This window comes from Anabas testudineus, chromosome 13 (genome assembly GCF_900324465.2).
Source record: "Anabas testudineus chromosome 13, fAnaTes1.2, whole genome shotgun sequence".
NCBI classification, from domain to species: domain Eukaryota; kingdom Metazoa; phylum Chordata; class Actinopteri; order Anabantiformes; family Anabantidae; genus Anabas; species Anabas testudineus.
Genome location: NC_046622.1, coordinates 8,988,363 through 9,015,977, shown reverse-complemented (window position 1 = coordinate 9,015,977; position 27,615 = coordinate 8,988,363). Strand labels below are relative to the sequence as shown.

The window sequence follows — 27,615 nt, the reverse complement described above, 5'->3', positions numbered from 1 at the left end:
AACAACTACATTCACTTGGTTTACTGCATTTTGCAGTGTAGGAGCTGTAGCTTGAGGTGGCTTAGTCACACTTTCAATAGCTTCCGTACACCCACACATACAGCCCGAAGGTCAGTGCCTAAAGCACATGTAAATAAGCTGCTCTTGTAGTCTAAGCACCACTGATTATAGTCAATACTTCAGTAAATATGCACAAGCTATCCTGACAGCTGAGAGATTCTTAACACCCAAGCATAGTTGATGTTTACTATACCCTTACTGAAAAGCAAAAGAGTAAGGAAACTGCATAATCACAACCGCAGATCATTATTCAAAGCAAGCTCTAACACAAACTTGTAGGGAAAAAACATGCAAAGTTTTCCCTACCGATCTCATTCTGTTAAACAGGAAATGAATGAACACACACACACACACACACACACACACACACACACACACACACACACACACACACACACACACACACACTCTCTCTTAATGCCTTCTTCTCTACCTACTTCGCTCTTGGCAATGAATCAAACAGACGGGGAAGTTTCTCAATAATAAATAAACTCTCTTCTATAAATACACTTGATGTCATCACATCTATTTTAATGTTAAATCTATTTAATAAACGTGCAGCTCTTCTTTGCCAACTGTAGGACGGAATGGTGGATCCTGTTTTGATGTTGAGTTGGATCGTGTACTAAGAGGGTGACATAAGGATTATCCTTTGTTCTGTTTCACACAACAGCTTCTTTTATGAAAAGGACATAGGAAGCTTTCCCTGAAAACTCTGACAAAGGGGAAACAATGAACAACTATCATTAGGGAGTCAACATGTTGGGGCCAATACTTCTCCACCAAACAACATTTCATATCTATCTATCTATCTATCTATCTATCTATACACAACTGGGACAAATCTAGGTCTAAACCTAACCAAAACCCAATTCAAAATTAGCAGAGTTGTCTGGTGAGGTTTGGGGCACGTGACTTTGGAGACACAAAATCCCCCTTTTGGAGTAGCCCAGTAGTTAGAGGCCAGACCCAACAGAGATGCTGTGGACATCAAGAGAGCCATTTACACCAAACGTCCTAAGAATATAGCTGAGCTGAAAAAGTTCTGAAAGTATGGTCCAAATTTCCTCCTGTGCATTATACAGGTCTAATCCACAGTTACAGGAAGTGCTTGCTTTAGGTTATTGCTGCCAAAGGTGGTTCAACCAGTTATTAAACCACAGTTTCGCCTTCTTTTCCCACCATCGCTCTTGTATGCATGATGGGTGTGTTTAATAAAGACATGTAAGATCATGACTGTTTGTGTTATAAACATTGTGCTTGTTGATATTTGTGACTTTAGCAAAGATCAGATCATATTTCAGGACCACGGTATGCAGGGAGATCAGGTGTCATTACTTTGTCTTGTGACTGTAGTTGCTGTAAATCACTCACTGATGTGCATCCCTCCAATTTTAACATCCATCCAACTGCCTGCATGGCTCAAGTCAACACAAATTATATTGCCACAGCATCCCTTTCTGTTTTATTAACAAGTAAAATCCATAAGCCAGTGTTTTCCCCATTAGTCAATGCAAAGTATATCGTTTTATCTTTGCTATCGGCTGCTAATGCAAACAGGAAACATACCAGGAAATACAAGTAAAACGGTATTTTTAACTCTTCATCTACACTACAATTACTTAACTCCATTGTCCAGCTGAAAACAGGGTAGTCTAATTTTACACAAACTGATCCTCGGGTGGCAAGGTCAGTGCCACAAAGATAATGCCACCCAAGTACATAGCTATGAATGAGCCCAAGGGCAGGGTTTCCTAGGATTGTGTGAGTAAAAGGGTTTCAACGCACTCCTTGGTGTTAATACTATATATATATATATATATATATATATATATATATATATATATATATATATATATATATATATATATATATATAGTATTAACACACACACACAATAAAAAAGGCACTCAGCACAGACGTTCCTCATTTTTTATGGGAAGCTGTGTGATAATGTTGGAGTGCCATTAAAACAATCTCTGCCTCTAGTGGTAACAGCAGTGTTGGTGGGAACATCACCCAAGACAGAACATAGCATGAATAATTGGATCAAGCTATTTTTCCACATTTGAGTAGGAGTGAAGGGAAGGGAGAGACAAACAGAGAGCACAGGTGGGAGGCATCTGTACCAATTATTGGTGGTTACTGGCCACCGGTGCTGATTGACTGTAGGAAATGTGGTTATTATGCTGATAGATGTCAAAGCTGCACCTGCCCTGCCACATTTATGAAGTATTACATCTGAGAGGAGGAGGAAGTTAAGACAGTGTTTGCTCTGCCAGAATTTGCAGCTGGCACACATGCCATCGTGGTGAAGACCAGCAGAAAATAAAACCGCAAATTAAAGTCTGATTCGCTTATACCTCTGTATGCATGCTCCAGGACTATAAAGATGAATTAACTAAACAATATTACAAACTTGGCCTCAGAACATACATGTATTTCTGTCATTGGAATTTCCCAACGCTATAGTTAACAGATCCAAAAGCCTTTTTTTTCCATCCAACCAACAAAACCCAACAGCATTACTTTAATATCACATTAGGCAAAGTCTGGAAATAATCACATTAAAGAATCTGAAAAAAAGAATATAAAATATGTTGCAGATTAACACAAGGACAGAGAAAGAGAACAAACTGTAATAAGGAAACTGTTCTAAGCTTTACAAGGAACAGACTCACACATTGCTCTCAGTAATGAGTGCAGTTGCATCAACAAATTGGGTCAGTAGTGCTGAGAGAGCCAAAGTCGCCATTCATCTGATCTCCAAAAAAAGAGCTTGCTAATCAGTTGACTGTGAAACTACTCACCTGCCTGGACAGCACTGTGTGGGATGGAGTTACTGAATCATCCAGGGATATTGATAAATGAACAGATGTGGTCAGCTCCTGGATCTTTTACTGTCAGGAAACCATCATTTCTGAAAAGGTGATTAAGATCTATCCTAATCGTAAACTATGGCTGAGCAAAGAACTGAAAGTGCTGCTTAATAAGAAAAGATTTGTTTTCAAGCAGGGACATTTTTCATAGTTACACTCACTGCAGAGGGAAATCAAATGTGAAATCCACAAGGCCAAACTGCAATTCGAACATAAGGTAGAACATAAACCCAGCACAAATAGCTTGAGGTCTGCCTGGGATAGTATCAGGCTGCAGTGCTTCAGACTTTCAAGCACTGCAAAGCTCCTGGTCCTGATGCCATCAACAGCCTAACTCTGAGGAATTGTGATGAGCAGCTCAGTCACATTTCCATATACTGGTACTACATTTTCAAATTTGTCCCTTGAATTAGCAGCCACACCATGATATTATGCAGGAATGTAGATCATTCTTTAAAAATCATCTGATTCATTTTAATTGTTCTGGAATTGCATGAAAATGTGTTTTTCTTTGGAAAAGAAAATTGCAAGTGATCCCAAACCTTTGAGGGGTTGTGTATATCTACTTGGTTGCTCTTTTTATCTTTTTCCTTCCTTCTTTCAGGAAATGGAATCTATAGTCTATAATCTATAGACAACAAATGGTTTCATATGTTTTAAAAAATGAAAAGCCTCATGAAGCAAATTGACAATTTTGGCCTAAAAAAGAAAACTTGACATGGATACAGTACTACACTGCAAATCATCTTCTGCACTAAGCACACACAGTTACATAAACAGTCCAAAGTCTTGCTATAGACAGCACACATTTGTGACAAGGCAAGTAACCACCTTAGACAAAGTTGTTTAAATCCAGAGATCTACAAGAGAAAACCGAGGAAGTAAGAATAAATATTATACTAGCAATTTCCCCAGCTCTACACAGCTGTAGAGAGAAAAACCACAACTCAGGGTACTTTGTTGTACTGTTCACAATAACACAGTGAATATGTTCATACAGTAAAACATTCTGCAAGTAATGCAGTGATGGTGTAACCCTGATCTCTTCTACACATTCCCCGCCTGTCAGGACGAGGCCTACTCTCCCAGATTCCAACCAAATCAGCGCTTCATTCCTTCTCTCCCACTCTGACATAGTCTCTCACACACAAACACACACATACACACACATACACACACAGTTTTACCTGCCGTTTCCTAGTCTCCTATTTGCTCTGCCTCTGCTCCTAGCTGGGATTGTCTGGAGAACTTCTTGGACACTCCATCTGATGGATGAGAGGAGAAAACTGTTAGAATAAAGGGAAGGAATTCAACAAAAACACTGAATACAGTTTGCGAGTTGTCGCTTCTGTGTCGTGTGTGTGAATGTGAGAAAGTTTACAGTAAATAAAATGAAAGTGTGCTAAAAGTGACTGATGCAAAGAACGGAAACAGAGCAAGATAAGATTTGCTTCATAAGTGAGAGAATGTACTGAAAACAGCTGATGTTCTCACACACACACACACACACACACCCTAACCATCACAACTGCCTCACCCTGAACTTTACCCTAACCCTTACCACAATGTAATTATAACTCTAACATCTAGACTTAACCCCAAAATTGCTTTTCTGGACACCCTTCTCATTGTAAGGACCAGCTAAAATTGTCCTCAGTCCAATGGTTAAAAATTCATGCTGGTCCTTGCAATGATAGCCATACAAACGCACACGCACACGCACACACACACGCACACGCACACACACACGCACACACACACGCGCACACACACGCGCACACACACACGCACACACACACGCACACACACACGCACACACACACGCACACACACACGCACACACACACACACACGCACACACACAGTCATTTGATAGAAGACAACAACAGAAAGTACAAAGTTCTCACAGCAAAGTGCCCCTTCTGACCTTTTCTCACTGTCCATCTTTCCTTACCATCTATTCCCTCTGCCTAATGTTTTGATGAAACCAAATCACCCTCCTTCAACTCAAGGCCATGATGTAGATAATTTTAGAAATAACTGAGAAGGCACATTGGCTCCGAGGCATTTCTGACCTCTGGGAAAAAAAATAAACACTTAACACACAAGCATATGTATCCGAACAAGTAAAAAACAACAGCGTGTGATTCATCCTTTCCAGTTTTAGTGATGTTTACCAGCTCTAACACAAAAATGATTATATATAACAACTGCTGACACTGACTCTAGGCCATGAACTGGGCTGCGGAGTACGAGAATTTGTTGTTTGTGTGACTGGATTTCCTACTTACTGTATATGTGTACATCTATAATGTTAGTAGTTTTAATATAACCAACCAAATAAAGAAATCTAGGAGCAAAAATATTGAGTATCTACATGATTTTGTTTTCAATTAATTGACTGTGTATTACTGAACAAAATATATTACAAATAACGGTCTGCTACTGTATATGTTCTTATACACTTAATGTTACCATGAAACAAGGTCAAACTGTTGTTTTTACTATTGTTAAGTCTTTTGGTTTGGATCTCTTGTAGTTTTAAGACACAGTCAATACATCAGTACCAAGCTCAGGCCAACTTATGAACTGGATGTTATGGTCAAAAAGCCAGCTGTGGGCAAAACGCATACACACACTGAGGCCATACATGCGGGTGACATGCAATGCTTACACTCTAATTGAGGCCAATAAACTTTCTGCTTTTCCTGGTTTGTTCACCAGGGGGTGACACAAAAAAAAAATACAAAAATAAATAAACGTCTGTGGCGAGTGTGTGTGAGTCAGACGCTTTATGTATAGAAAAAGTGATGTTTGTATATCTACAGTAAGGTCAAAGATATCTTTAAAGAAAAAGACTCCAGAGAGTCACAAACACGCGCACGCACACAACTAAAACACGGGATGACCGGTTCCAGGAAGTGTGCCGTTTAACACAATGATAAAATCTAAGGCCAGAGATGGTCAATGTTTAACTCCCAACTGGATCCACATCAAAGCATCACATGATTCACAGCGAGTGTGTGTGTGTGTGAGAGAGTGTTACGGTATTTTTAGAAGAAACCGGGTGAAGAAGACAGAGGGTTCACTAAAGAGTGGCTTAGTGATGAGTTAGCTGTGCCAAGGTTCTCTGCAAACAAAAAAACAAAAAACTCCCTGTAACGTCAAGGGGATTTCTTACGGCCTAATTTTGGTTTAATGCTGAAAAATTTATATATACATATAATTTACATATTAACAAATAACAGACAATGTAGCTACAACTCAGTCCAATGTTAAAACCTCCATGTTTTAAACTACATTTGGGAAAACTATCAAGTTGTAAATCTACTGTGAAATAGCATTACTTAACACAGCATAAGTGCAACAGTTTAGCTGCGTTAATGTGCCATAATGGTTCGGTCATTGAGTCACAAACCCAGCATTGCTTAACGCCTTTGAGTTCAATGAGTTCAGTTACGTTTTGCTCAATGACAACCTTGCTGTAGATGATAAATTTCCGGAGTTAAGTGGAGGTTAGTTCAGTTAGCCACAGATGAACTATACATCGGTTTGTTTTTGCAAAACACTCGCAAGTTATTTCTGAGGAATAATAGCACTGAGAAAACAATCTCCAGCACGATGCATAGAGTAGCGTTTACTGACGTTAGCTTGGTATTCTGTGTATCTAGTGTGGTCACTTATGCAAAACAAATTAGACAACCTACACATACACACTGCTCATCAACCACATGCAGACTCATCTCAGACAAACTCCATCTTCAGAGCCTCCCTCCAAATTGTTGTTACTCTTATCATTTTACAGTCTAACTTTGATATCATTTTCTCTCCCTATACCACACACACACACACACACACCCACACACCCTTCCTCTCCTCCACCCATCCTCTGGAACAGGAATGTGAGGAATGCACAATCCTAAAATGACCGAGGGCTTCTTCAGCAGCCAAGTGTCTTGCTCCCCCTCACCTTGGGACACAAACACACACCGAAACACACACAAACACACATCTTCTCTGCCAATATGCCCTTTAGTTCTTATTGTCTTTTTGGGAAAGTCACTGGGGGAGCATGCTTTCACTTTTTACAATTCCAATGAATATCCTTTGTGTCATTATGAGTTTCAGGCCATAAAGTGCAGTGAGGGATTGTATTATAAACAGATGGTTAATCAGGCACTCCCTGTCCTGACAATACCACTGTCTCCTTTCTGTACTGGGAATCACATAAGTCTACAGCCTCACTCTGATGGACAATGTATCAACAGTAAATTTTAATTGATTGTATTCTATTGACATGAATGGAAAGTAAAGCTCTGAAAGGTAAGATGTTACTAATCATGTCCAGAAATTATGATTAAGTTAACGAGTTCAACGCACGCTGTAACGTAACTGGAACGCAGGAGAAATGCACCAGCACACACATCTCATGCACTTCCCAAACCAAGTGTGGTCTGAAGGGCCATTACATTTGACCATGCGTCATCACTGCCTCACCGTAAACAAAAGAGCACTGTCCATCCATTTCTAAAAACAATACACACCCACTCATTAGCACAGTGGGGTGTTTATAACCCTCCATCACAGAGTAACCTGAGAAAAACACACAGATGAACTCTACTGGTATTGAAGGGAAGTTAAAAGTATTTTATGTGAAGTCTTTCAATCAATAGGTTTCTCTGCGGTGTCTGTCTACTGTCAGCTTTACTCACTTCTTCTCTGTCTTCCCTTATTTAGCTACCTGCTTCAATCTTTATTTATAGCAGCTACTGTCAGGCTGACCTTAGGTGGGCAGAGTTCCCATCGGATGCTGTAAATGAGTTACATTCTGGCTGCCCCACTGAGCAAAGGTCCATCTCAGCGTGGGGAACAGCACAGCTGATCACTCAGAGGACCCACACAACACAGCATAACTCAAGACAAAACGCCACTTAATTACAACACAGACATACAGGAGGCAGGGAAAACAGAAGTGAGAGAAAGTTAGAAAGACTGAGAAAAGCGGCCCAGACTTAATGACACCATGACATCATGAGAACAGCAGGAAGTTGGATGACCCTCTTTGTAATCTAACACACTGATCTGTCCTCAGTTCTCCATTTTCTCAAACGTTTCTGTATCTTGCATGAGAATTTAATGGTTTCAAATGCTCATTATACAACATTGTGCACACACACACACACACACACACACACACACACACTACATATACATCTAAGTTTAACCAGTCTTCAGTTACATGAATACAGTAAAGGAATGTTAATTAGTTAACAGCATGTAAACACGTTCCTTAAAAATAGCTTTATGCATATTAAGACATCTTGAGACCCGGGCAGTGTATGTGCATGTCTCATCAGCAGCTGCACACAGGGACGTGTGCTGAGAGAAACCGTTGCCATAGACACGTAAAGCTGAGCTTTTGCCCTTTCAGGTTACAGAGCGGAGGCTGGACCCCCTAGGGTGGCAGCATAAGCAGACACAGTCCATGTATCCAGGGCTGCTGTGGTTACTGTATTAAGCTACCTGTGAGAAGAGGATGAACAACAACTACTACAGGTGCTCCACCACGTTGCTGTTTATTTATGTCCTGTCTTTATCTTTTATTTGTATGTGTTGATTGTAACAAATATTCGGCAATTTAACTTTGACACCTGACATACATGTATACATGTGGGATTTAGCTGAATTACAGTGACATCAATAACTTTGATGTTTCTCTTTCATAGTATGTAAGCACACTAGGACCCAGACGAACAATATTTCAGCTTTATTATCGTAACCAAAATAACAGACACTACATAACCTCAAGTGACAAAAATCAATATTACAAATCAGTGCCCCAGCTACTGCAGATAGGAATATGAAACATGATAACAGAAAAATATTTCATAATAAGATAATACTGAACGTTGATGATTCTCTCATTGGACGTGCAATAAATACAGACCTCAACAAAAAAAACACCTAATCACATTTACAGTTTAGATATCATCATCAAGCTTGTTTTTACAGGGAAGTTAGGGTTAAAAGGTGTTATGTATTAATATTTGTATGTATTCATTGTGTTAGTCACAGTAAGTCTGTGAATGATTAACTGGACTATATGACACAATGCTTCCACTGCCTGGGTGAAGTGTGTGTTATAACTGGACATTCAGCTTTTATAAAAGGTCTCTAATATTTGATTATCTAAACAGCATCATCACTGAGTGTCTCTCCGGTAGAATGGCTTACTGCCTGAATCGGTAAGAGAAGTTAGATAAGAGCACAAACTCACAGTTCACAACTGAAGGCTGACAGCATCCAAAAAATATTCTATTTGGGTTTGATTTTGTTAAAAGGTAAGCTGCTGTTTAAGAGGATTTTCAAGTCGGAGCTATCACCCCAATCAGTTTTATGCTGGGAAACTCTTCCATTCTCACCACATAACTAAAAAATGCTCTAATGTTTTTCAGTGGTAACTGACTGTTTTCTTCAAACAGCACTTTTGTCATCGACTTTGAGGTGGTTTATATTATTTGAACATTATAGTAAATGTGGCTGAATGTGACTAATCTGCATTTTAGTTGTTTTTATAGGCGAATTGAGTCACTGAGAATTAATTCAAGAAGCCACTGGCTCATTATTTGACTCCATAGACTGCTATATCATTCTCCACGTCTTCTTTAAGATTTGTTTCTCGTGTATTTCACTGTACCTTCCCTGGCATTTCTCTCTGTTCATTATTTCTCCCTGTATCCCTCTCCTGCTGTCTTCTCTACATTCTTTGGCAGGTCCTGGCCTGCTGTGCGGCAAAGTGGAGAATTCCAGCAGGTCGCTCTTATTTCACAGTCAGTCACATTTCTTGCTATGGCAATTTTATATATGTTTTATGAAAGGCAGTTAAAGTACAACTTTCACTTGGTTTAAACAAATATTGAACTTTTCCTTTCCTTGGTGTGTACTCATTAGATATGACTGTGGGGCTTAAAAACGATTGTGCAAGCCGATTTGCCCACACACACACACACACACACAATTGAGAGAGGGAGAAAAAAAAAAAAGACTTTTACCATCTCCCTTTCATACTACTCACTGAGAGGAGGATGTTATGCAAGCCTTTCACTGTAATGGAGTTGATTACTTTAAAGGTAGAACAACAGGAAGTATGAATGAGTGAGAAGGGAGAGTGAGAAATTAAGATAATGGAAATAGTGCAAATATAATAAATGACAACCGTTGCAACACATTTCACTCTGACAACCAAAAACACAGAAAATTTGATTATAAAGAACTCACACTACCAATCATTTAGTCTACATATTTAGCCTATAAAGCAATTCCTAATTTGTTTTCCAAACCCTGATTAATTTATCTTGCTCTTTAGTTTTAAAGTATTAAGCTAATATACATTGTGCTTGAATCGACACAGTCACTAGGAGGCTCGAGTGTTATTGTTGAACTTTCCCACATTATTCACCAAGTGTGGATGAGAACAAAAGTTAAAGTTGAAAATCTGTTTTTTCAAATTGTTTAATTTGAAATCCAACCTGTCGAAGTTGAGCCAAAATAATGAAAAACATACCACTGTCGACATACTTGCTAACAGCACTGTTTGTTTGGTTTAACCACTGCTTCAATATGCCATTACACTGATATTTTTATGTGCTGTACTCAAACACTTGGAGAGTCACACTGAAAAATGTTACACCAATAAAATGCATTGGTGTTAAATGACACTAACCACACTGCTGCATGTAAAGGAAGTCTGGCTGTATCAGCTACATGGCTCCGTGCTCTTATCTTTACCTCAGAATTTCACCATTCTGTTTGTCACTGACACCAGTAACACAGTTTTCTCCACTTCAGCGCCAAACATCCGGGTTTATTCAGGTATCTCCCACCTAAACTGCAACACAATTGAGAAACGCTGCACAGCAAATGATCCAAAGCAACAGTCCTGTTCAGCTTTGTAAGGCCAACGATACAGGACACGGACATCACTGCGGTTACAAAACTTTGTGTTTGTTTTTGTCCAGCACTTATTTAAAATTCTGCTTTCATTTGTGCCCAGTTTCTCAAGAGAGGCCTGCTTTGGGGCTAAATCTGGCTTGGAGTAAATGGCACCATTGTTGGCTGATGTCTGTAGAGTGACGTCAGTTAGTCTTATCAGTGTTCTCTAACTTTACCTCAGAAGAGAGCGGACAGCAGACCCCACCCTGCACAGGGTGGGCCACTGCCTGATCGAAATAACATTAAACTCGAAGAGGTAGTGCCATGTCAACACAAAACTAAAGCAGGAGCAAATACTGGCTCAGTCTCTTGGAGAACTCTCTTCCTCTTTTGTAACACTGCATTGCATTGGTTGACCAAGATGATAGCTCTGTGAAATTAAGGTCACATGTGTTATAGGTATATAAAAAGACAAAAATGAAATGTAGGACTCGCAGGAGGGACTATACTCTGACTGCAGACTTAACTGGTGCCCCAGTGCTCATTACTAACACGTCCCTCTGGGTCTAGTTTACAGGTAGGTGATGTCATGAAGCCCTTTGTCACTGTGTTGTGAGGTGAGATAGTGAAATTATATAGAATTACGTTTGTATGAAGCGTTGCTGTTGCTGATTTGCATCTTTGCCTGATAATACAGTCAGAAGCATTAAACTCAAAAACAGTCGCAGCACAATATGTACTCAAAAGTCTCAAACTTTATACTGCTCAACCTTCAGGCTGCGGATCAGATGCAGTTAGAGGATGCCGATGCAGACACCTGTTCACAAAGCTACATTCATTTTCTTCATGCTGTCTGTGGACAGATCATAACCACAAACCTACTGATATTGCCCAAAAACCCAGCACAAACACAAACATGACACACACAGACACACAAACACACAATTCCCTGGTATGAAGCATGTGATGTAGTTGGCACGAATCCAAACTGTTTACTGAGAAATGATGGGGAGAAATGAGAAGACGTGCCAAAACCTGAATACAAATAAAGACAGAATACAACAGAAGCAGCTGACACATGATCTGTTTCTTGTCCAACACGTGGACATATAGACTGTTTGACTCACAGGTAAATACTAGGGCATTTTCCAGGCTTCTCAACAACAACTAAAGGTGTTAAGTCTGTCAAGACTGGGTGGGACAGGCAACGTGACCAAATTAAGTAAAAGTAGTCCACAACTATTCATTCCTTTTATGAATCAGCATGAGTTAGCTGCATGAGGAGGATGATGTGATCCAGCCTAGCAGCTGCACACAGATATGTAGACACTGCTGACGTCCGTCTATTTGAAAAAAAAAAGTAATATGAATATGTAAAGAAGCTGACTACATGAATTACTCTCCAAAATTTCACATCCTCTTTATTTAGCTCTGTTGTTTTACCATTTCTCAATAACAAAACAGGCACAACAAGGGCACTGCTTAGAGTAAGTACTGTGTCCCAGTGGGTCTTCAGACCACTTTTGGTTTAATAGCTCAGTGGTAAAAGAACCAGGGCGAAGGGATGATTTAAAAAAAAAAAAGGGTAAAGACGATCTCAAGCAGAGTGAAAAGAAAATGCTGATCACAGATGCAGACTGTCTAATTTTAGTTAGGAGTCTGTCACATTAAAACTTTTTAGAGGGCCTATATAATTTGAAATGACACCACCCCGACTGATATTCAGGATAATAAAGGTTGTGGCGAAGCCAGTTAAAATATCTAAGATGCTTGTCGTTGTTGTTATAAATAGAAAACTTGACACAGGCTCTCCTACAGCCACAAACGACAACACTGTTACAATGTGAGCTCTTATCGGACTCACGGCTGAGCTATAATCGCTGAGGAATGCTACAGTGTGTTCTCCTATCGAAGAAGCACTGAACTCACTCCGTTTGGGAAATCTACTGCGTTTGTTGTTGAGTCGCTTGGTTAAAACCAAATTCTCCCTGGGCAAACTGTGAGACCTTAACAAATCACCAGGGTCCAGTGGTGAATTCGGCATATATGTACAACCGGGAAAAATCGTGGTTATACAATTGTAACTTAAACAATGTCGTCACCACCGCCACCCACCGCATTCATTTACAGTGCGACTGGTTCGCTTTAGCACAACAATCCCAGACTTGTTTGATCTAAAACGTGACAGACAGATTAGTTTGCCAGCTACATGTCGAATTGAAATGTGGGTGGAAATGTGGATTCGCTGAAGTTACGACCTCGGTGAGAGAACATGGTGTTTTTACGCAGCGCGGCATTTAATTGATAGATCGGTAAACGGAGTTTGGCGTGACGTCCTCACCCGACAGGTGTAAAGTACGAGGTGAAATCAATCACATAAAGATAAAACAAACAAACGGGGACTCACCTTTAGTCTCTCTGCCGTGTGTTTGCTGAAGAAAGGTGCCCAGCTGGAAGTTCAATCTGCTGTTGTGTGTTCGCGTCCGAGCAGCCGACAACAGACCTCCGCAGCTCGGCTGTGCGCACGGACCTCGCAGGTGGACAAGAGCGCGGCGTTGCTTCCTGTTTGTTTCAGAAGATGATCCTCCGCCGCCGCCGCCGCCGCTTTTTTCCTCCTCCAACTCACCCTCTCCGCCTCCACACTCTCTCCCCCCCCCACCACCACCACCACCACCACCGTCAAGCGTGAGCGGAAAACCCCGACATCCGGTCAACGTGTTCCACATAAAAAGCCCTCATCTCTCCAACGTGCAGTCTGCAGCATTGACAATAACATTTAGTTTAGTTTGGTTGAAAGAAATTAATGCGCAGAAAATAAGCTGTCCGGTTGCAGATACTTACAGTCAAACACACAGCCAGCAGCAACAGTTTCCCTTTTATTCACTGAAGCCACAACCTTTTCCTTAAACGATCACGAGAGGCTTTTATTGTGAAGGCAGGTTTTGGATTTACTCTGTGAAAATCCGAAACTGATTTGATGCAACACAGTGGAGGCATTCAGCAGACACATACTATCAGCACAACACTTCTGAGCAGTTAATTCATAGGGAAGTAAAATATTTCCAACCTATTCTTTCAGAAAGACTGTGGTTAATATGTTGGGGAAACATTTTATACAAATGACAGTCGGCTTATCAATTAAACTGTCTTTAGTTCCTTCATTCATGACTCCTACCAATTTGTTAATTAACTAATACAAACAGAATATTTAATAATTTCATGAAATGTGTACAACTCAATCAAAGTGAATGGTTTGAACTTTTTATTGTGCTTTGTTGCCCTCTAGTGATCAAACGTGTCACTACACATTGATTTCCAGACAAAATTCACACTTAGCATTTTTTGTCACGAGATATGTAACAGGATCACACACCACTAAAGTCACAACCACGAAAAAGTTCAGCATCCTTGAATCCCCTTTCCTCATTATTACTGCATATGCACCTAATGACTCTCAGCAGCTAGAGGGGGATGACCCAGGCACAGTCCAGAGGTGATATGGAAAACATGCTTTTTATAAAAATGCCTCAAAGGTTATTGTGTATGCGGTGCTGAAAAAAACAACAACATGACAATCTAGCTATTGAGCTCAGGCCCAGGAGGACTGGGGGATGATGGAGCAGGGCTTATGCATGAACTGAGTATTGACTTATGTGAAAGTTGCAGATCTCCACTAAAATGCAAAATGACTACAAAGACATGCAAAACAATTCCAACAAGAGAAACATGTGTCCCAGTCAATCAATGCCATCAATACCAAAACAATGAAAACTAAGGGACAGGGACAATCTCATTATGGATTCATACACATCCCCTGTTCATGTAAACTTCCATAGTTTCTTTGCTTGTGTAAAGCTGCTTTGTGACAATGTCAATTGTAAAAAGCGCTCTACAAATAAATTGAATTGAATTGAATTAAGCAGTTAAATGGATTTTAATTCATTTTTGAAATCAATATTTATTTTTCCTAATGTGACATGTCAGAGAGGTTTCTGTGAAGAAAATGTACATGCACATTGGGATTTTGCTTCTTCAGAGGTTTGTTCCCTGGAAAACTGTAAGGTACCGGGCTTCAGCATGACTAGGATACCAGTTAATTATCATATCTGATAATACAAGTTATTTAAATTGTGATTGATATGGGTATTAGAGTTGTTCTTAAATCATTTACCCCTAGACATTTGTCATGTAGGCTCTCTATCTAGTGTTGAAACCCCAAGTCAGAGGAATAGGATCATGTTAATGGTGATGATTTTGTTCAGTATAATATTTTATATGCATGAGTTGGAGTTTATTTGATCTCAGGCAGATGTACATGTCATGTTCTCTGATCTTATTTAATGCATGCAGTTTTTGTGATGGTTTTATTTCCTACAAATTTCACCTTGGGGAGTAAACAAAATAACCTTGTGTAGGGAGCAGTTTAATAGACAAATATCTGAAAAATATAATCTATTTTGAGCCTAAATTGTACTGTACACTTTAATGGTGTGTCTGCTCAACCTATCGCTGCTGATTCAGCCATTACAAAAATGTTGGGTGTTCTCCGACCACACGGGGGCAGCAGAGACCCACACAACACACATGTTCCTCCACAGAGTGTCAGTTTAAAGGGAGAACCAAATATTCCTCTTTCAGAGCCACCACATTTAAATGACTTCTGTAAAAAAAAAACGTGCTCGCAGTGTGACTTACTTCAGTGGAAGCTGAATGATAGTATTCAGTGCCACTGCTGCTGCACATTGCTCGGTTGCACTGCTCCAAACAGTAAACAGCTGGTTTGGAAAGGTCCACAGGATGACCAGATCACAGCATGATCACAACCTTAGTCGTAATTAAAGCTTGTCAGAGAGACGCACTTAAACAATGTTCCACAGAACTTGTGTCATGTGCCATGTGCTTTACCTACAAGTGAGCAGGGGTTAAAGGCTCTCCCTCAGTTCCCTCATAATGTTCTCATTGTCTGAAATTTGCTAAACATAAGCTGGGCTCAAAGGGAGAAGCCTATGCAGTGTAGTCGTGGGTCCAGCATGCTTCCATTACTGCTCCTCTAATTTGATTAAATGTACCCTAACTCAGTCCAAACCGACACTATGCATAATCTCATCACAGACGATAGGCATGTAATAAAAAGCACATTTCACTTGAAAGAGTACCTTATGCGAATGCGTATAATTATGGATATCAAAATATAATCATTTGTTTAATTGTGAGGCCTTGCCAAGCAGTATGTAATTGCTTAAAAGGAATACGACTGAAATTGGATTGTCTGAGATTTGACCTGGGGAGGGGTTTGGCATGTACATGAAGGCAGACAAGGGTCAGGCCCAAGGCCAACTTCCTGTTTTAGATGTGTGTATTATAGCCAGCAGAAAGCCTCTTAGTTCATGACTTGATGATTTAAAGAAAACTGAACATTAGAATATAGTTTTGTTTTACACTTTTGATCAAGAGTTGCCACAATAACAACCTAATAACAGGACATGACATTATTTTGGATGTGACTGGGTTTTTTATTTCTATTACTGATAGTGCACCAATGCGTTTGCACTGATTGTATACAGTAAGTCTCACACCGTCCCCAGGGTCTGACCATGAAGTTGTATTAGTTTATAATTTAGCTTAACAGGTGCTGGCCCTAATGATCCCTGTGGGAATGTGGTTTCATCCCTGATTAATTGGAATGTTAACAGGAGAAGAGTTGCCCTAATAGCTTCTTGTTGGCAATCCTGCGGAAGTTTTTTAGGGGGGCGAGAAAGGAAAGGGGTTTAAAAATAGACTCCATCAGTGCACGATGGGAAAAGACCTGCCATTTCAATCCCGACAAAGCAATTTGCAGCTCATAATCAAGAGAACGGAAACATTTTATCGCATTTCCCTTTACAGTATAAGCTGAGCAGTTCCGCCACATCCACAGCAGAAATTACCATCAGCCAAATGCGTGGACGCGCTGGCTTGTGTGTGTTAGTCTGGTCAAACAAGCCCGTTGGCGCACAACCAGTTATTACTTTGCAGGTAATATCCCATTAATGCAAGAAAAATAATCTGCCTGCTGTTTGCATTTGAGAAACTATTCAGCAGTCAGCATTCACGCAGCCTAACGTAGAGGAACGCACTAAACCTCTCTCTGAGTGTCCCACCATTTTCTCCTGAAGGTCAGATCCAGAGCCATGACTCTCTTCTTGTTGGACAGACTGTTTAGCGATGTGACATTTGAGTGCCCCGGTGGTGGTTGGAGGGTAAAAAGAGGTCAGTGCGTGATGATTTTTTTTTCTCTGTGAATAGATGACAGTCCAGCTTTTCCTTGAATAGATGACACTGGGTGTATTTATAGACATGATATTTCTAGACACTTGATGAACCTCTGTTGACCAATGGCCCAAACGCATGGTTCCTATTTATAAACGGTGGTAGTTTATCAACACGCTCTATTGTACTTATATTGACTTATTAAAAAATTATTGCATGTATTCTATTGTTTCGCAGGATTGTCATTAAGATAAAAATCAGCAGTCTTTGAAAACATCACGTAGATCACCGTGACAAGTTGCTTACATTGGAGATTCACCAGAGGACGCGTCCAGAAAATAAACATCTCTACATTGTGTAATGTCGTAGAAATAGCACAGATACGCAGCGGACAGAGTGAAACCTTGGCTACTTCTACTCTGACGAGAGAGAAAGAAAAAAAAAAAAACTCATGCTGATCCGAACAATTGCCGGATTTTATGCGAATCAAATCTTTGCATATTTTCCTGTTTGGAGCGGAGCACCAAACAGTGGTGACCCCCCAGTCTCCTTTTCAATGGGTTTGGGGTGATGTGCACCGCTCCTCAGTGGAAACTGTTGCTCTTCAATCTCAAACATTAGCGAGAATGGCAGGAATTCAATTGTGTGCAGGCATTGGGAATCCTGCAACCTGCGTGTGACTTGACCGGCCGGGTCGCATCGCTGGTGCCCGGTCGAGCATGCAGGCTGTCATACCGAGAGCGAGTCCAGGTATGCTCCTCTGCGTGTGTGTGTGTGTGTGTGCGCGCCTCTCTCTCTCTCTCTCTCTCTCTCGCTCTGTTTGTGACGAAGAAGAAGAAGAAGAAGAAGAAGAAGCCAGGGTCAAATGTGTTACTTCTACAATGAGTTGACCTCATTCGTCTTGTTGATTATAATCTGTCATCTGTGAGAGCACAACAAAGGATACAATCACGGTTATTCAGTACGCGCTCAGCGGAAAAGACGCACAAAAACAAATCCGCACATTGCGCTAAACCTTTTCACCCCGCGCAGAAATAATCGAGGATTAATAGAAACAACTATTCATCACCTACAGCTTTATGGACGCGCATCTTGTTCAACACCACCCTCAGGAAACAGACTCACATACCTACATTAATGCTCATCCTAGGTGTCTTATTGTTGCATGACCACTAACACGCTTAAAATTATTTGATTACTTTATGGAACCGTTAATTTGCCTGTATTTTTTATTTTATTTTTAAAACGATATCTGAATAGTGACATTATTAATCCTCTAAATGTTAATGCAGACAACTCCTGTTGTCCTCTTGTCTTTTTCTAAAGTAAAACTCAAACATTTTAAAATACCTAAGTAATTTAATGACACAAGTAATATAATCAGATTTTCTACATTAAATATAGCAGACAAATACGCCCCTATATACTTTTTTAAAATAAATCAAACAACATGTGTGGTCAAGTAATCATCTGTGCAAAGGCAGGCCTGTGCTGCAGCCATGAACCTCGGTCGGCCTTATCTCTCTCAGCCCGTGAAACGTCCTGTATGCAGGGCCATTGTTCCAGGACGCCCGGCTGAACCGTCAACCTATCTGCACAAACGCACACCTGCAGGGTCCGAGTCCACGCAGATACATGGAGTTTTTGACATTTTTGGCCATCGAGATTTGAGTTTTACGACTCGGAGTTTGACAGAAAAAGTGCAAAATATGACGAATTGAGCTTCATTATGGAAGCAGATGAGCTTTTGCTATTAATCAGTAATATTCCACACAATCAATGTTGGTTTTTAATCTCTTAATTAATGTAATATGTAGGAAATCCCAACTTTGAAGAAACAAATATAAAACCACTTGTAAGGTGGTAAAACCTGCCACTGCCTGCACAGTTCGTGTAAATGTTAGTTACACTCGTCGAACCATTCGGTTATTTCTTGTAAAACATTTGTATTTATTATTTTTAGAAGAGTGTTTAGAATACAGCTGCCTTTCAAATGCGCCCTTATCTCCGTATTGTTTACAAAACATTAATGTGAGGAAGCAGAGAATGTACACAGCTACATTTCAGGCTCATTCTGCACACGGGAGGATGCAGAAGTGTCAGGGTTTCTTTGACTGGCTGATCGGCCCCGGTGCTGTTTCTACTGCTGCAGCTTCGTGCAGGCTTATTGGACGAATAGCGTTAAAGTGCTCATTGATCCCGACGGCTGCTTTCTGCAGACTTACAGAGAAAAACGATTAGTTACTAGCGCATGTTCACTGTTTATCCTGTAAGAGAAGTAGAGAGACGTGCAGCTTCGTGCATCATTTACCTGTGTGATGAGCCGAGCGTGTTTTATAATCTCTGTAGAAACCAGTCAGCAAAGGATCAAGAGCCTTGTTCTTATGTGCGCGACATGTCTGACCCCAAAGATATAAACTGCATTGTTTGCAGTATTTTTTGCAGAACTTTGCGTTTGTCCATTAACATTAATTAACTGTAACGCACAAACAACTGTAGGCAACTTAAAAACACGTGTTTCCAAATATTTGTTTCCTCTTCTTAATTGACTGTGTCAATTTGCAATGTGATTTCTTTTCTCACAGATGTTTCCGTGTGATTAAATGCGTCATGTATTTTGCTGTTTGTCTTTTTGTGCTCGCTTGAACTCAAATTACTTGAATTGAAATGTTCAGTTTTACGCCCATGCATCGTACTGACTGTTTAATGTCCAAGCACTGCTATACTAATTTGAATATCACTGCACAATAACGTATTAACAACGATTAGAGCAGCAGGAGCCATTACTTCAGACGCATTGACATTATGAAAGCAAAACCCTGCAACCCTCGCGTGTCATTGATTTCCCATGTAGCACAAGACGAGGGTGTATATGTTTTTCTTTGGTGCACTTGGATGATGAGTCTGTGTTTGACAGTCGCTGTTGAGCAGAGAGGTTGGATGAAGGTGAATGTGTGGCTACACCTTCAGCCACTCGTACTGTGCACTGTTCATCAGCGGCGCCAAATGCGTGTGATTCTGGAAGGGCGATTCCAAAATCTAATTTACAACGGACTATTACATTAGGAAGTATCTCTCTGGAATGGGTTCGCTGATAAAATAATGAGTTCATGTGCACCATGGTGATGTGTTGTCAAAACAGTTAACGTATCGTGGTGATGCACTCCTTAAATGTAAAAGTCAACACCAAATGGCATTCATCTCGGTGCCTTCTAATATAATAATACTAGGGCGAATAGGGTTGAGATCAGTTGCCTTTTTTTTTTTTTATCGAGAAGCTAGCTGGCTCAGGGCGCTGGGATGGTTCCTCTGAGACTCGTGGAAATGTGTCTGTGTAATTCAACAGTCTCACCAAAACACAACCAAGAAGGGGAGGGGGGGCTGTCTGTCTGAATTTTATACTTTGATACAGCGGAGATCATGTCAGCATACGCCAATATTCAGTTTCTGAGATGATAACGTTGGATCAGTGTTTGCAGAGAGACTTTCCACTGGCCTACCGTTTTTATTACACTTCCTGTCTTATTGGCCTTTTCCCCCAGTTTCTTTAATAATTTGGTTTTTATTAGAAAACAAGTAACTTAATACGACTCGTTGCGGCAATTACAGTAATATCTACACTGGGACAATTATTTCTGCAAAACATGGCAACTTCACCTTGATAACGAAAGCTGTTGTTGTGAAGGTAAACTCACAAGTCCTCAGTCATGTCCTACACAAAGGACATATCTAACGAAAGCTGCAACACTTTGCATTTTAACAGTGTATTTAACTTCTGCTTAAAATTGAGCCGTCAACTGTTATAAAAAATAATGAACTTGAGAACGGAAATATCCTGTAGTGTCACAGAAATATTAATAAATTATAATAAATATCTTTATACATAGTCTATATTATTAATATAAGTTATTGTTAACAGAAACAGCATAGAGGAACATAAATACTTCTAGTTATGAATAATGCATAATGCACTGGATGTTTGCTGTAGCAGTTATAAAGTAAAACCCTAATTACCGGAATTATTAATGTGTTATTATTATTATTAGTATTATTATTATTATTATTCTGTACATGGCATACTCTACTGGGATGAATTCAGATTATTATTATCATTAAGTGGTTAAACATACACTATATTGAATTGACATTAATTGTTGGATTAATTTGACAATTTATACAGAGAAGAATGGTACAAATACATATATAACCTCACCTAACTCAGCGCCGTGGTTTGTCTACGATTATCATATCATTGTAGTTTAGAATAAATAAATACATAAATAAATTAATAAAGCTATTAACAATATTATGGTTTTTATGGTGCGTTATCGTCCCTGCGTTGTTTATTGTCTAGTGTCTAGTAACAGTGGTTACTGTCACAGTCTTAAGCATAAAAGAGATTACTTCATGACCACTGTATTACTTATGAAATACAAGTTTATTAAGAAATTCACAAACCTAGAAAAGAGGGAAAAGTGCTAATTAAAATGAAACATGGCCCCAACATGAAGGAGACGATATAGCTAATCACGTTTATAAAAAATAATAATAATTAGAAAGATTAACAAAACCTGGCACTGGCTGGCGTCATGTTGTAAATTATACATACATATGGCATCAAGAAATATGAAAAACCCTGAATTGTATTTTCGGCAGTCTGATGTATTTCTACCCACACTTTCGCCTTTTTAACTGAACAAGGTTCACAACCGTGACGGTGGGGAAGTTTCACCATGCAGGCCTTGCTCGGTGCATATTACCAGGAAGGTCAAAATGAGCTCTGATTCAATTACATATTAAAGCATGGACTTAGTGGGGGCAACTTCTGTTCACGTTTCATTTGGCAATAGTCAGGATAGGCCGTGCGTAAAGTTGAGAGAAATCCTTACGCATGGCAATAACACACAGCTAAGACAGTGTCTATCCCCGTGAAAATGATGCGTTTTTCATAGGCACAATCTTGAGTACAATACCAAGTTATGGCCATCAGTCCAAGTAAAATACAGGCGCACGAAATGGTTCCCAGAGCTTGTGCTACCTGATGTGTCCTGACGACTTCTTCACCTCCCGTTTCCATTTTGTAAAACATTGTCAACAACGCATACCTCCCCTTTTATGGATGTCAGCTGGACCCAAAAACTCTTCGGAATAGTCTCTTCAAAAAAATACTCTTGGTTCTGTTCTGAAATCACAGGAATTAATTCTCAAGCTGAGTCCTCATTTTTACAGAGACCATTTGGTAAACTTTAAATATCAATCCTCGTGTGTAACGCCGAGTGTTTGGTCTCGTGTTCCCAGTAAGAGCAGTGCATCATGGAGAGCTCTGTGGGCTGGCGGGAGCAAGCAAACTGAAGGCCGGCTCCGTTACTGGAGGAGACCGGAGGAGGTGCGGCGGTGGCCGGGCTCAGCTGCTGGGCATGGTGAGGATGCGCGGGATGGTGATGGTGACTCATGCCGTTGTAAGAGTTCACCATGCTCGGGAGCGCCATGCTCTGCACCCGGGAGTAGGGGTTGTAGGACGAGGGGGCTGAAAGCCCCTTCACGTTCACTGGACTCACGTTGCCGCTGGCCATCTGACAAGACGTGTAGGACATCGGAGTGGGCGGTTGGCCTAGCGACCAAGAGTTGTTCATGAAGCTAGACTGCAGGTACTTGGGTGGGGACAGGTAGCCATAGCCGTCTCCTCCAAACAAGGACTTTCCAGGCTGGAAGTGCGTTGGTGGGGGTCTGAACGGCCGCTTCATCCTGCGGCGTCTCCTGTAGTTCCCCTTCTCAAACATGTCTTCACAGGCTGGGTCGAGTGTCCAGTAATTCCCTTTTCTCTCCCCGCCGCCCTCACGGGGAACCTTGATGAAGCATTCGTTGAGACTCAGGTTGTGTCTGATGCTGTTCTGCCAGCCTTTTTTATTCTTTTCATAGAAGGGAAATTTGCTGATGATATACTGGTAAATACCGGACAGAGTGAGGCGCTTCTCGGAGCTCTCTCGAATGGCCATGGCAATGAGAGCGACATAGGAGTACGGTGGTTTTTGGGAAGGATCCGGCTTCTCTGAGACTTTGTCCTGGACCGGCTCCTCTTTGGGTCGCTCTTTCTCCTTGCTAGTGTTGGTGTCGTGGATCATTAAAGCCATTGCGTCATCCTCCGGGTTTTGGTAAGTGGCCATCATTGCGCACACCAAAACAAAACAAGTTCAGTCCAAATGCCAACAAACAAAACTTTGTACTGCGCTTGTAACCTCAGTGAAAAAAAAAATATTGTGCAGCCGTCCCACAGGATGAGCCGGGAACTGAAAGGTGTCTTCCAGCTTGAGCACCGAGGAATCTTTACTTTGCAGCTCAGTAGATGACACACACCGACACCTCTGCTCTCTTCAACGGTAGTTTTTCTAAACTGGTTTGCGGTGCAGGCTCAACCTAAGTCGTTTTTTGCGAGTCTGTAAGCCCATCCCTTTCCTCTTTTTTAAAGCCCACTGACAGGCTGCTTTTGCTCCAACGCGCTTCATGGAGCGACGTAGTGCTTCCTGATTTGTGCGTATTTGAGTTCCGCCTCCGGTGGTTACAGTGAATGAAAAAGCAATCACCTTTTCTTAACATAAAATACCCGGGTCTAAATGACATACAAGGGCTTTAAACATATATATATTTTTATTTTACTAACATACAGTTAACTATGGAAAACTATGGATATGAATGTGCCATTCAAATACACTGCAGATGTGTCGAAGCACACATCTATTTCTTTATGCATTATAGTTAATATACTCATAGACATGAAATGAATTGCATAAAGGACTATTTAACATGTATTTTTTCCTGCTATTTGGTTAGAAAACAAACAAGTATAGCAGGAAATTGTGGTATTGTGGTACAATACAGCGCAAGAACGAAACATTTAGGAATCGAGCCTAATCATTTCACTGATAATATAAACCTATATTCGACCTTGAACAAGCTGTTGTTTCGACTAAGTTCCTACAAAACAACTTCATTCAAACTGAACCCAAATAATAAATAAACACAGCATAGAGTGAAACGAAAATGTGCCCATTTACAAACGGCTGCATGTTCACAGCTCTTAGAAAATCTGGATAGATAGTGCGGCTTAATTAGCTCCCAGTCACATCGAGAGGGAAGTGGCTGCAGAGGTATACATTTCTCTGGCCACCCATGAGGGTCCCCTCGGCTTTCTCTGGGAGTGTATTTCCGTGCTCTGGGAGTCTGTGCAGGTGGAACAGCATTGGCATGTGTGTCATCACCCTGCACCCAGTCTGCAGCCTGGTCGCAGCAGCTGAACCGCTGTGAGAGCCAACCATCTCTCAACGCGCAATTACCACAGACTCGCAGTTTCAGGCGTCACAACCGCGATGTTGTCGCTTGTTTCGATGTCTTTTTCACATGTTTAGGACGGAGAGCATTTCCCCGATAATCTCAACAACACCATTATGTCTTTTTGCTTTGTATTTGTCGCTGGAAACATCATATCCTTCAGTGTCTTAATTAACAAAGCTATCGAATAACCAGCTCATTTTGATAGAGTTGTTAATTTGTGAGGAAATAAAGTGACAACAAATCTACTATAATTATGTAGGATAAGAAAATCTGTAATTTACGAATATGTTGTTTTTATTAAATGTGTTTGCAGATGAAGGCATTTAGTGTTCATTTACATGAAACCCACCAACCAAGAGAAAATTGTGCGGCGGTTTGTAAGTTTGTCAAAATAAAGTAGAAAACACAAAATAGAGCCTTTTGTCCCGACCCGCTATATATTTAGGTTTACCTCATGATTTGGGGAGTTGTTTAGTCTTTATTTTATTGTTTCAGAGAAAGTCTGCGGTTCTCTTTTTCTTCTTTGTTCTGCACTCAAACAAAAATACAAGCACACGACTTACTTATGGGGAAATACACCCTAGTATGTTTAAAATGAGGTGTGTTTATACTAATAAAAAAAAATGTTGCGTATAGTAGTTGATGATTTATTTAATAACCATTAAACTCTTAAAATGTCGTCCATATAGTTTCCTGTTAATTATATGCTATAATTATTTTTTCTTGTTAACCTACTGATTTACTAAAATGCTAAATTTCCACATGTGTAGTGCGCAAAGTTATTCCAAAGTCGGTTAATAATATTTTAACTAGTTAATTTGAGCAACATCATTAGGCCTATAGAGGTTATAACATTTAGATAATTTGATAGATAATTTTGTCTGTATGTTGCAAACCAACATAAGTTTCTTTTACCTGTTACGTGTCGCGTCACGTCACAACAAAGACGTAAACTAACACGTCGACAATGCGTAAACAAAACAAGGAAGCTGAAACTTGAACTGGCTGGAGGCTGCAAAAGAAATGATGAGGTGCTGGTGAATGTTCATCTGACAGGCATTACATGCAATAATGATTCCAAACTAAACAGGTTGATACAAACCAAACTAGTCGTCGATGAGCAGTTTACCTGTTCACATGCTCAGTGTGGACATTTGCTCTGAAGCTACAGCACCTGCATTCACTGCTCGGACATGAACAGAATCTAAATAACTGCACTAACAGGCACAGAAGGCACTTATGCACAAATATGTGAGCGAAACACACAATGTGAAGGCTTTTTGTGCAAAATAAATTTAAATATACTGCAACTGCATTATTCTGTTAATCATAAAATGTAAAATAGATTTTTCTAGTCTTCTTTTCCTTGAGGTGAGTGAACCGAATAACTCGGAATTAAATAACACACACACACACACAACAGAAAGCTGAAATACTGCTTTACCTTAATGTACCGTGCAGACTGAATTAATTCATTAGTATATTTAAATAGTCTGTGTCAAGGCTAAGACTTGTCTTAACTGGTGCCACATTTAAAGATGCAGCGCATCTAGAAAAAGCAACATGTGTGTTGCTGTAGGCCCATTTATTACTAATAATGTCATAAATGATTACATTATTGTAATAATGTACAATAAAGACTAGAACTATACAGTTTTTGTGAACTTACTGTCTGATAGAGGCGACAGAACCCGGACTAAAACACAAACATCGAGCTGCAAAAGTCGCAGATCGAGCTGCGTCTTCTCTAATAAACTGAGGAGCCGTCACGGGAACGGGCCCTCGTGTCGTCTGAAAGAGTGCACTTCCTGTCCTCGCGCACTTCCTGCCCTCGCGGCTCGAGGATGTTTATGATAGCGCGTGCGGGTGGAATGCGGCGGACGGATCCTTCGGGTCAGGTCGGAACCGGAGTACAACGACCCGGACCGGAGAGGCCAGTGTCCCGACTTCTAATAAAAAGCGTTTATTATTATTATTACTACTACAGTAGGAAAGGACAACACATGTAAACAATAACTAATAAACTATTTTTGAGCCATAATAATTACAAATCTTTGCATTTTTTTGTCTAATCTGATTCTTTCAAACCTACATTGGCTTAAGATTGTATAAGTAAACATTACAATTATATTTTGTGTCCTGCGTTCACAAGCCAACTGATAAACTGGCAACAAATAAGTAAAAAATACAGTGGAACTATTTTCTGGTCGTCCCAGTTTGTGTCACCACATAGGTTTCTGGTTTATTTTGCATCTATGATTAAACATCATCATTGTCTTTTCTCAGTGGATTCCTAATCAGGTGCAGTATGGAAATGGGAAATGAGAGATGGACGGCTGAGGTGAAGAGGAGCAAGAAGGATGTACCCTCTGCGCTCATGCAACGTCTCCAACATGGCTCTTGTTCCTCTCAGAAAGGGAGAGAGCAAATAAACACTGACCACCAGATTCCCCTACATCCCTTTCCCCTCCCCACCCTCGTGGATTAAGGTCTGGAGAGCGATGAGGCTGGGGGGGGGTGGTGGTGCATACAGACATAAACACATATGCACATGCACACACACACACACAAGGGCACACTTTTGAGGTGTGTATATGCATGTGTTGCTGTATGATAAAAAAAAGTCTTATTAAAGCGGGATGCTCTATGGGTGTTTTGTGACAGACACTTCCTCACTTTGTAGGGTCCATCGCCTCTCCTTCAAACACTCAGGTCATTGTATGAGTACCCCCCCCCCCCCCCCCACATATCTGATTCATCTCTCTCTTACCTTCATATTACATGATGGTATTTAGTTCTACTCTGGAGGGTGATGAGTGTGATTTTTTTTGACCCAGTGTGTTTAGGTTTCTTATCTGCTGCAGGAAACCTATGGGAAGCTCTATGACTTTCCACTGGAGCTCCTGTGACACCGACATAATCCATCAAAAAGCCAGGGAGCCCTGCATTTATAAATAAGTTTAAAGTAAAACACGTTTGAATAATTGTAATTAGCATATTTATTTTTGACTATTTTTATCTTGACTCGGTTTAGTTAAAAGCTGCTTAAAGAGCTTGAAAATCGAGGACACAGCCATGTTCTTGCTAACCTTTACTTAAAGGTGAAGTTCTGCAGCTTCCTGCCAACAAGATTCTCTTTGAGGTTTTACTGAATTGCTGCCAGGTT

At 40.4% G+C, this 27,615-nt stretch overlaps 2 protein-coding genes across 2 annotated transcripts in view; both read right to left on the bottom strand.

Moving 5' to 3' along the window:
- Positions 1-13,480, bottom strand: part of pik3cb (phosphatidylinositol-4,5-bisphosphate 3-kinase, catalytic subunit beta) — a 44,622-nt gene extending 31,142 nt beyond the window's left edge. The window contains exons 1-2 of the mRNA XM_026375157.1: positions 13,279-13,480; positions 4,127-4,204 (exon numbers count right to left, since the gene is read on the bottom strand). The gene's annotated coding sequence lies outside the window, so the exon portion shown is untranslated. The remainder of the gene's footprint in view (positions 1-4,126; positions 4,205-13,278) is intronic.
- Positions 13,481-21,539: 8,059 nt separating this feature from the next.
- foxl2a (forkhead box L2a) lies at positions 21,540-23,541 on the bottom strand. The gene has a single exon (XM_026363576.1). It carries the CDS (start codon positions 23,285-23,287, stop codon positions 22,367-22,369), a length of 921 nt encoding a protein of 306 aa, XP_026219361.1. The 5' UTR covers positions 23,288-23,541; the 3' UTR covers positions 21,540-22,366.
- Positions 23,542-27,615: the final 4,074 nt, after the last annotated feature.

Bases quoted from the DNA above. Each gene is read 5' to 3' on its own strand.
- foxl2a (XM_026363576.1), bottom strand. From the start codon at position 23,287: ATGATGGCCACTTACCAAAACCCGGAGGATGACGCAATGGCTTTAATG.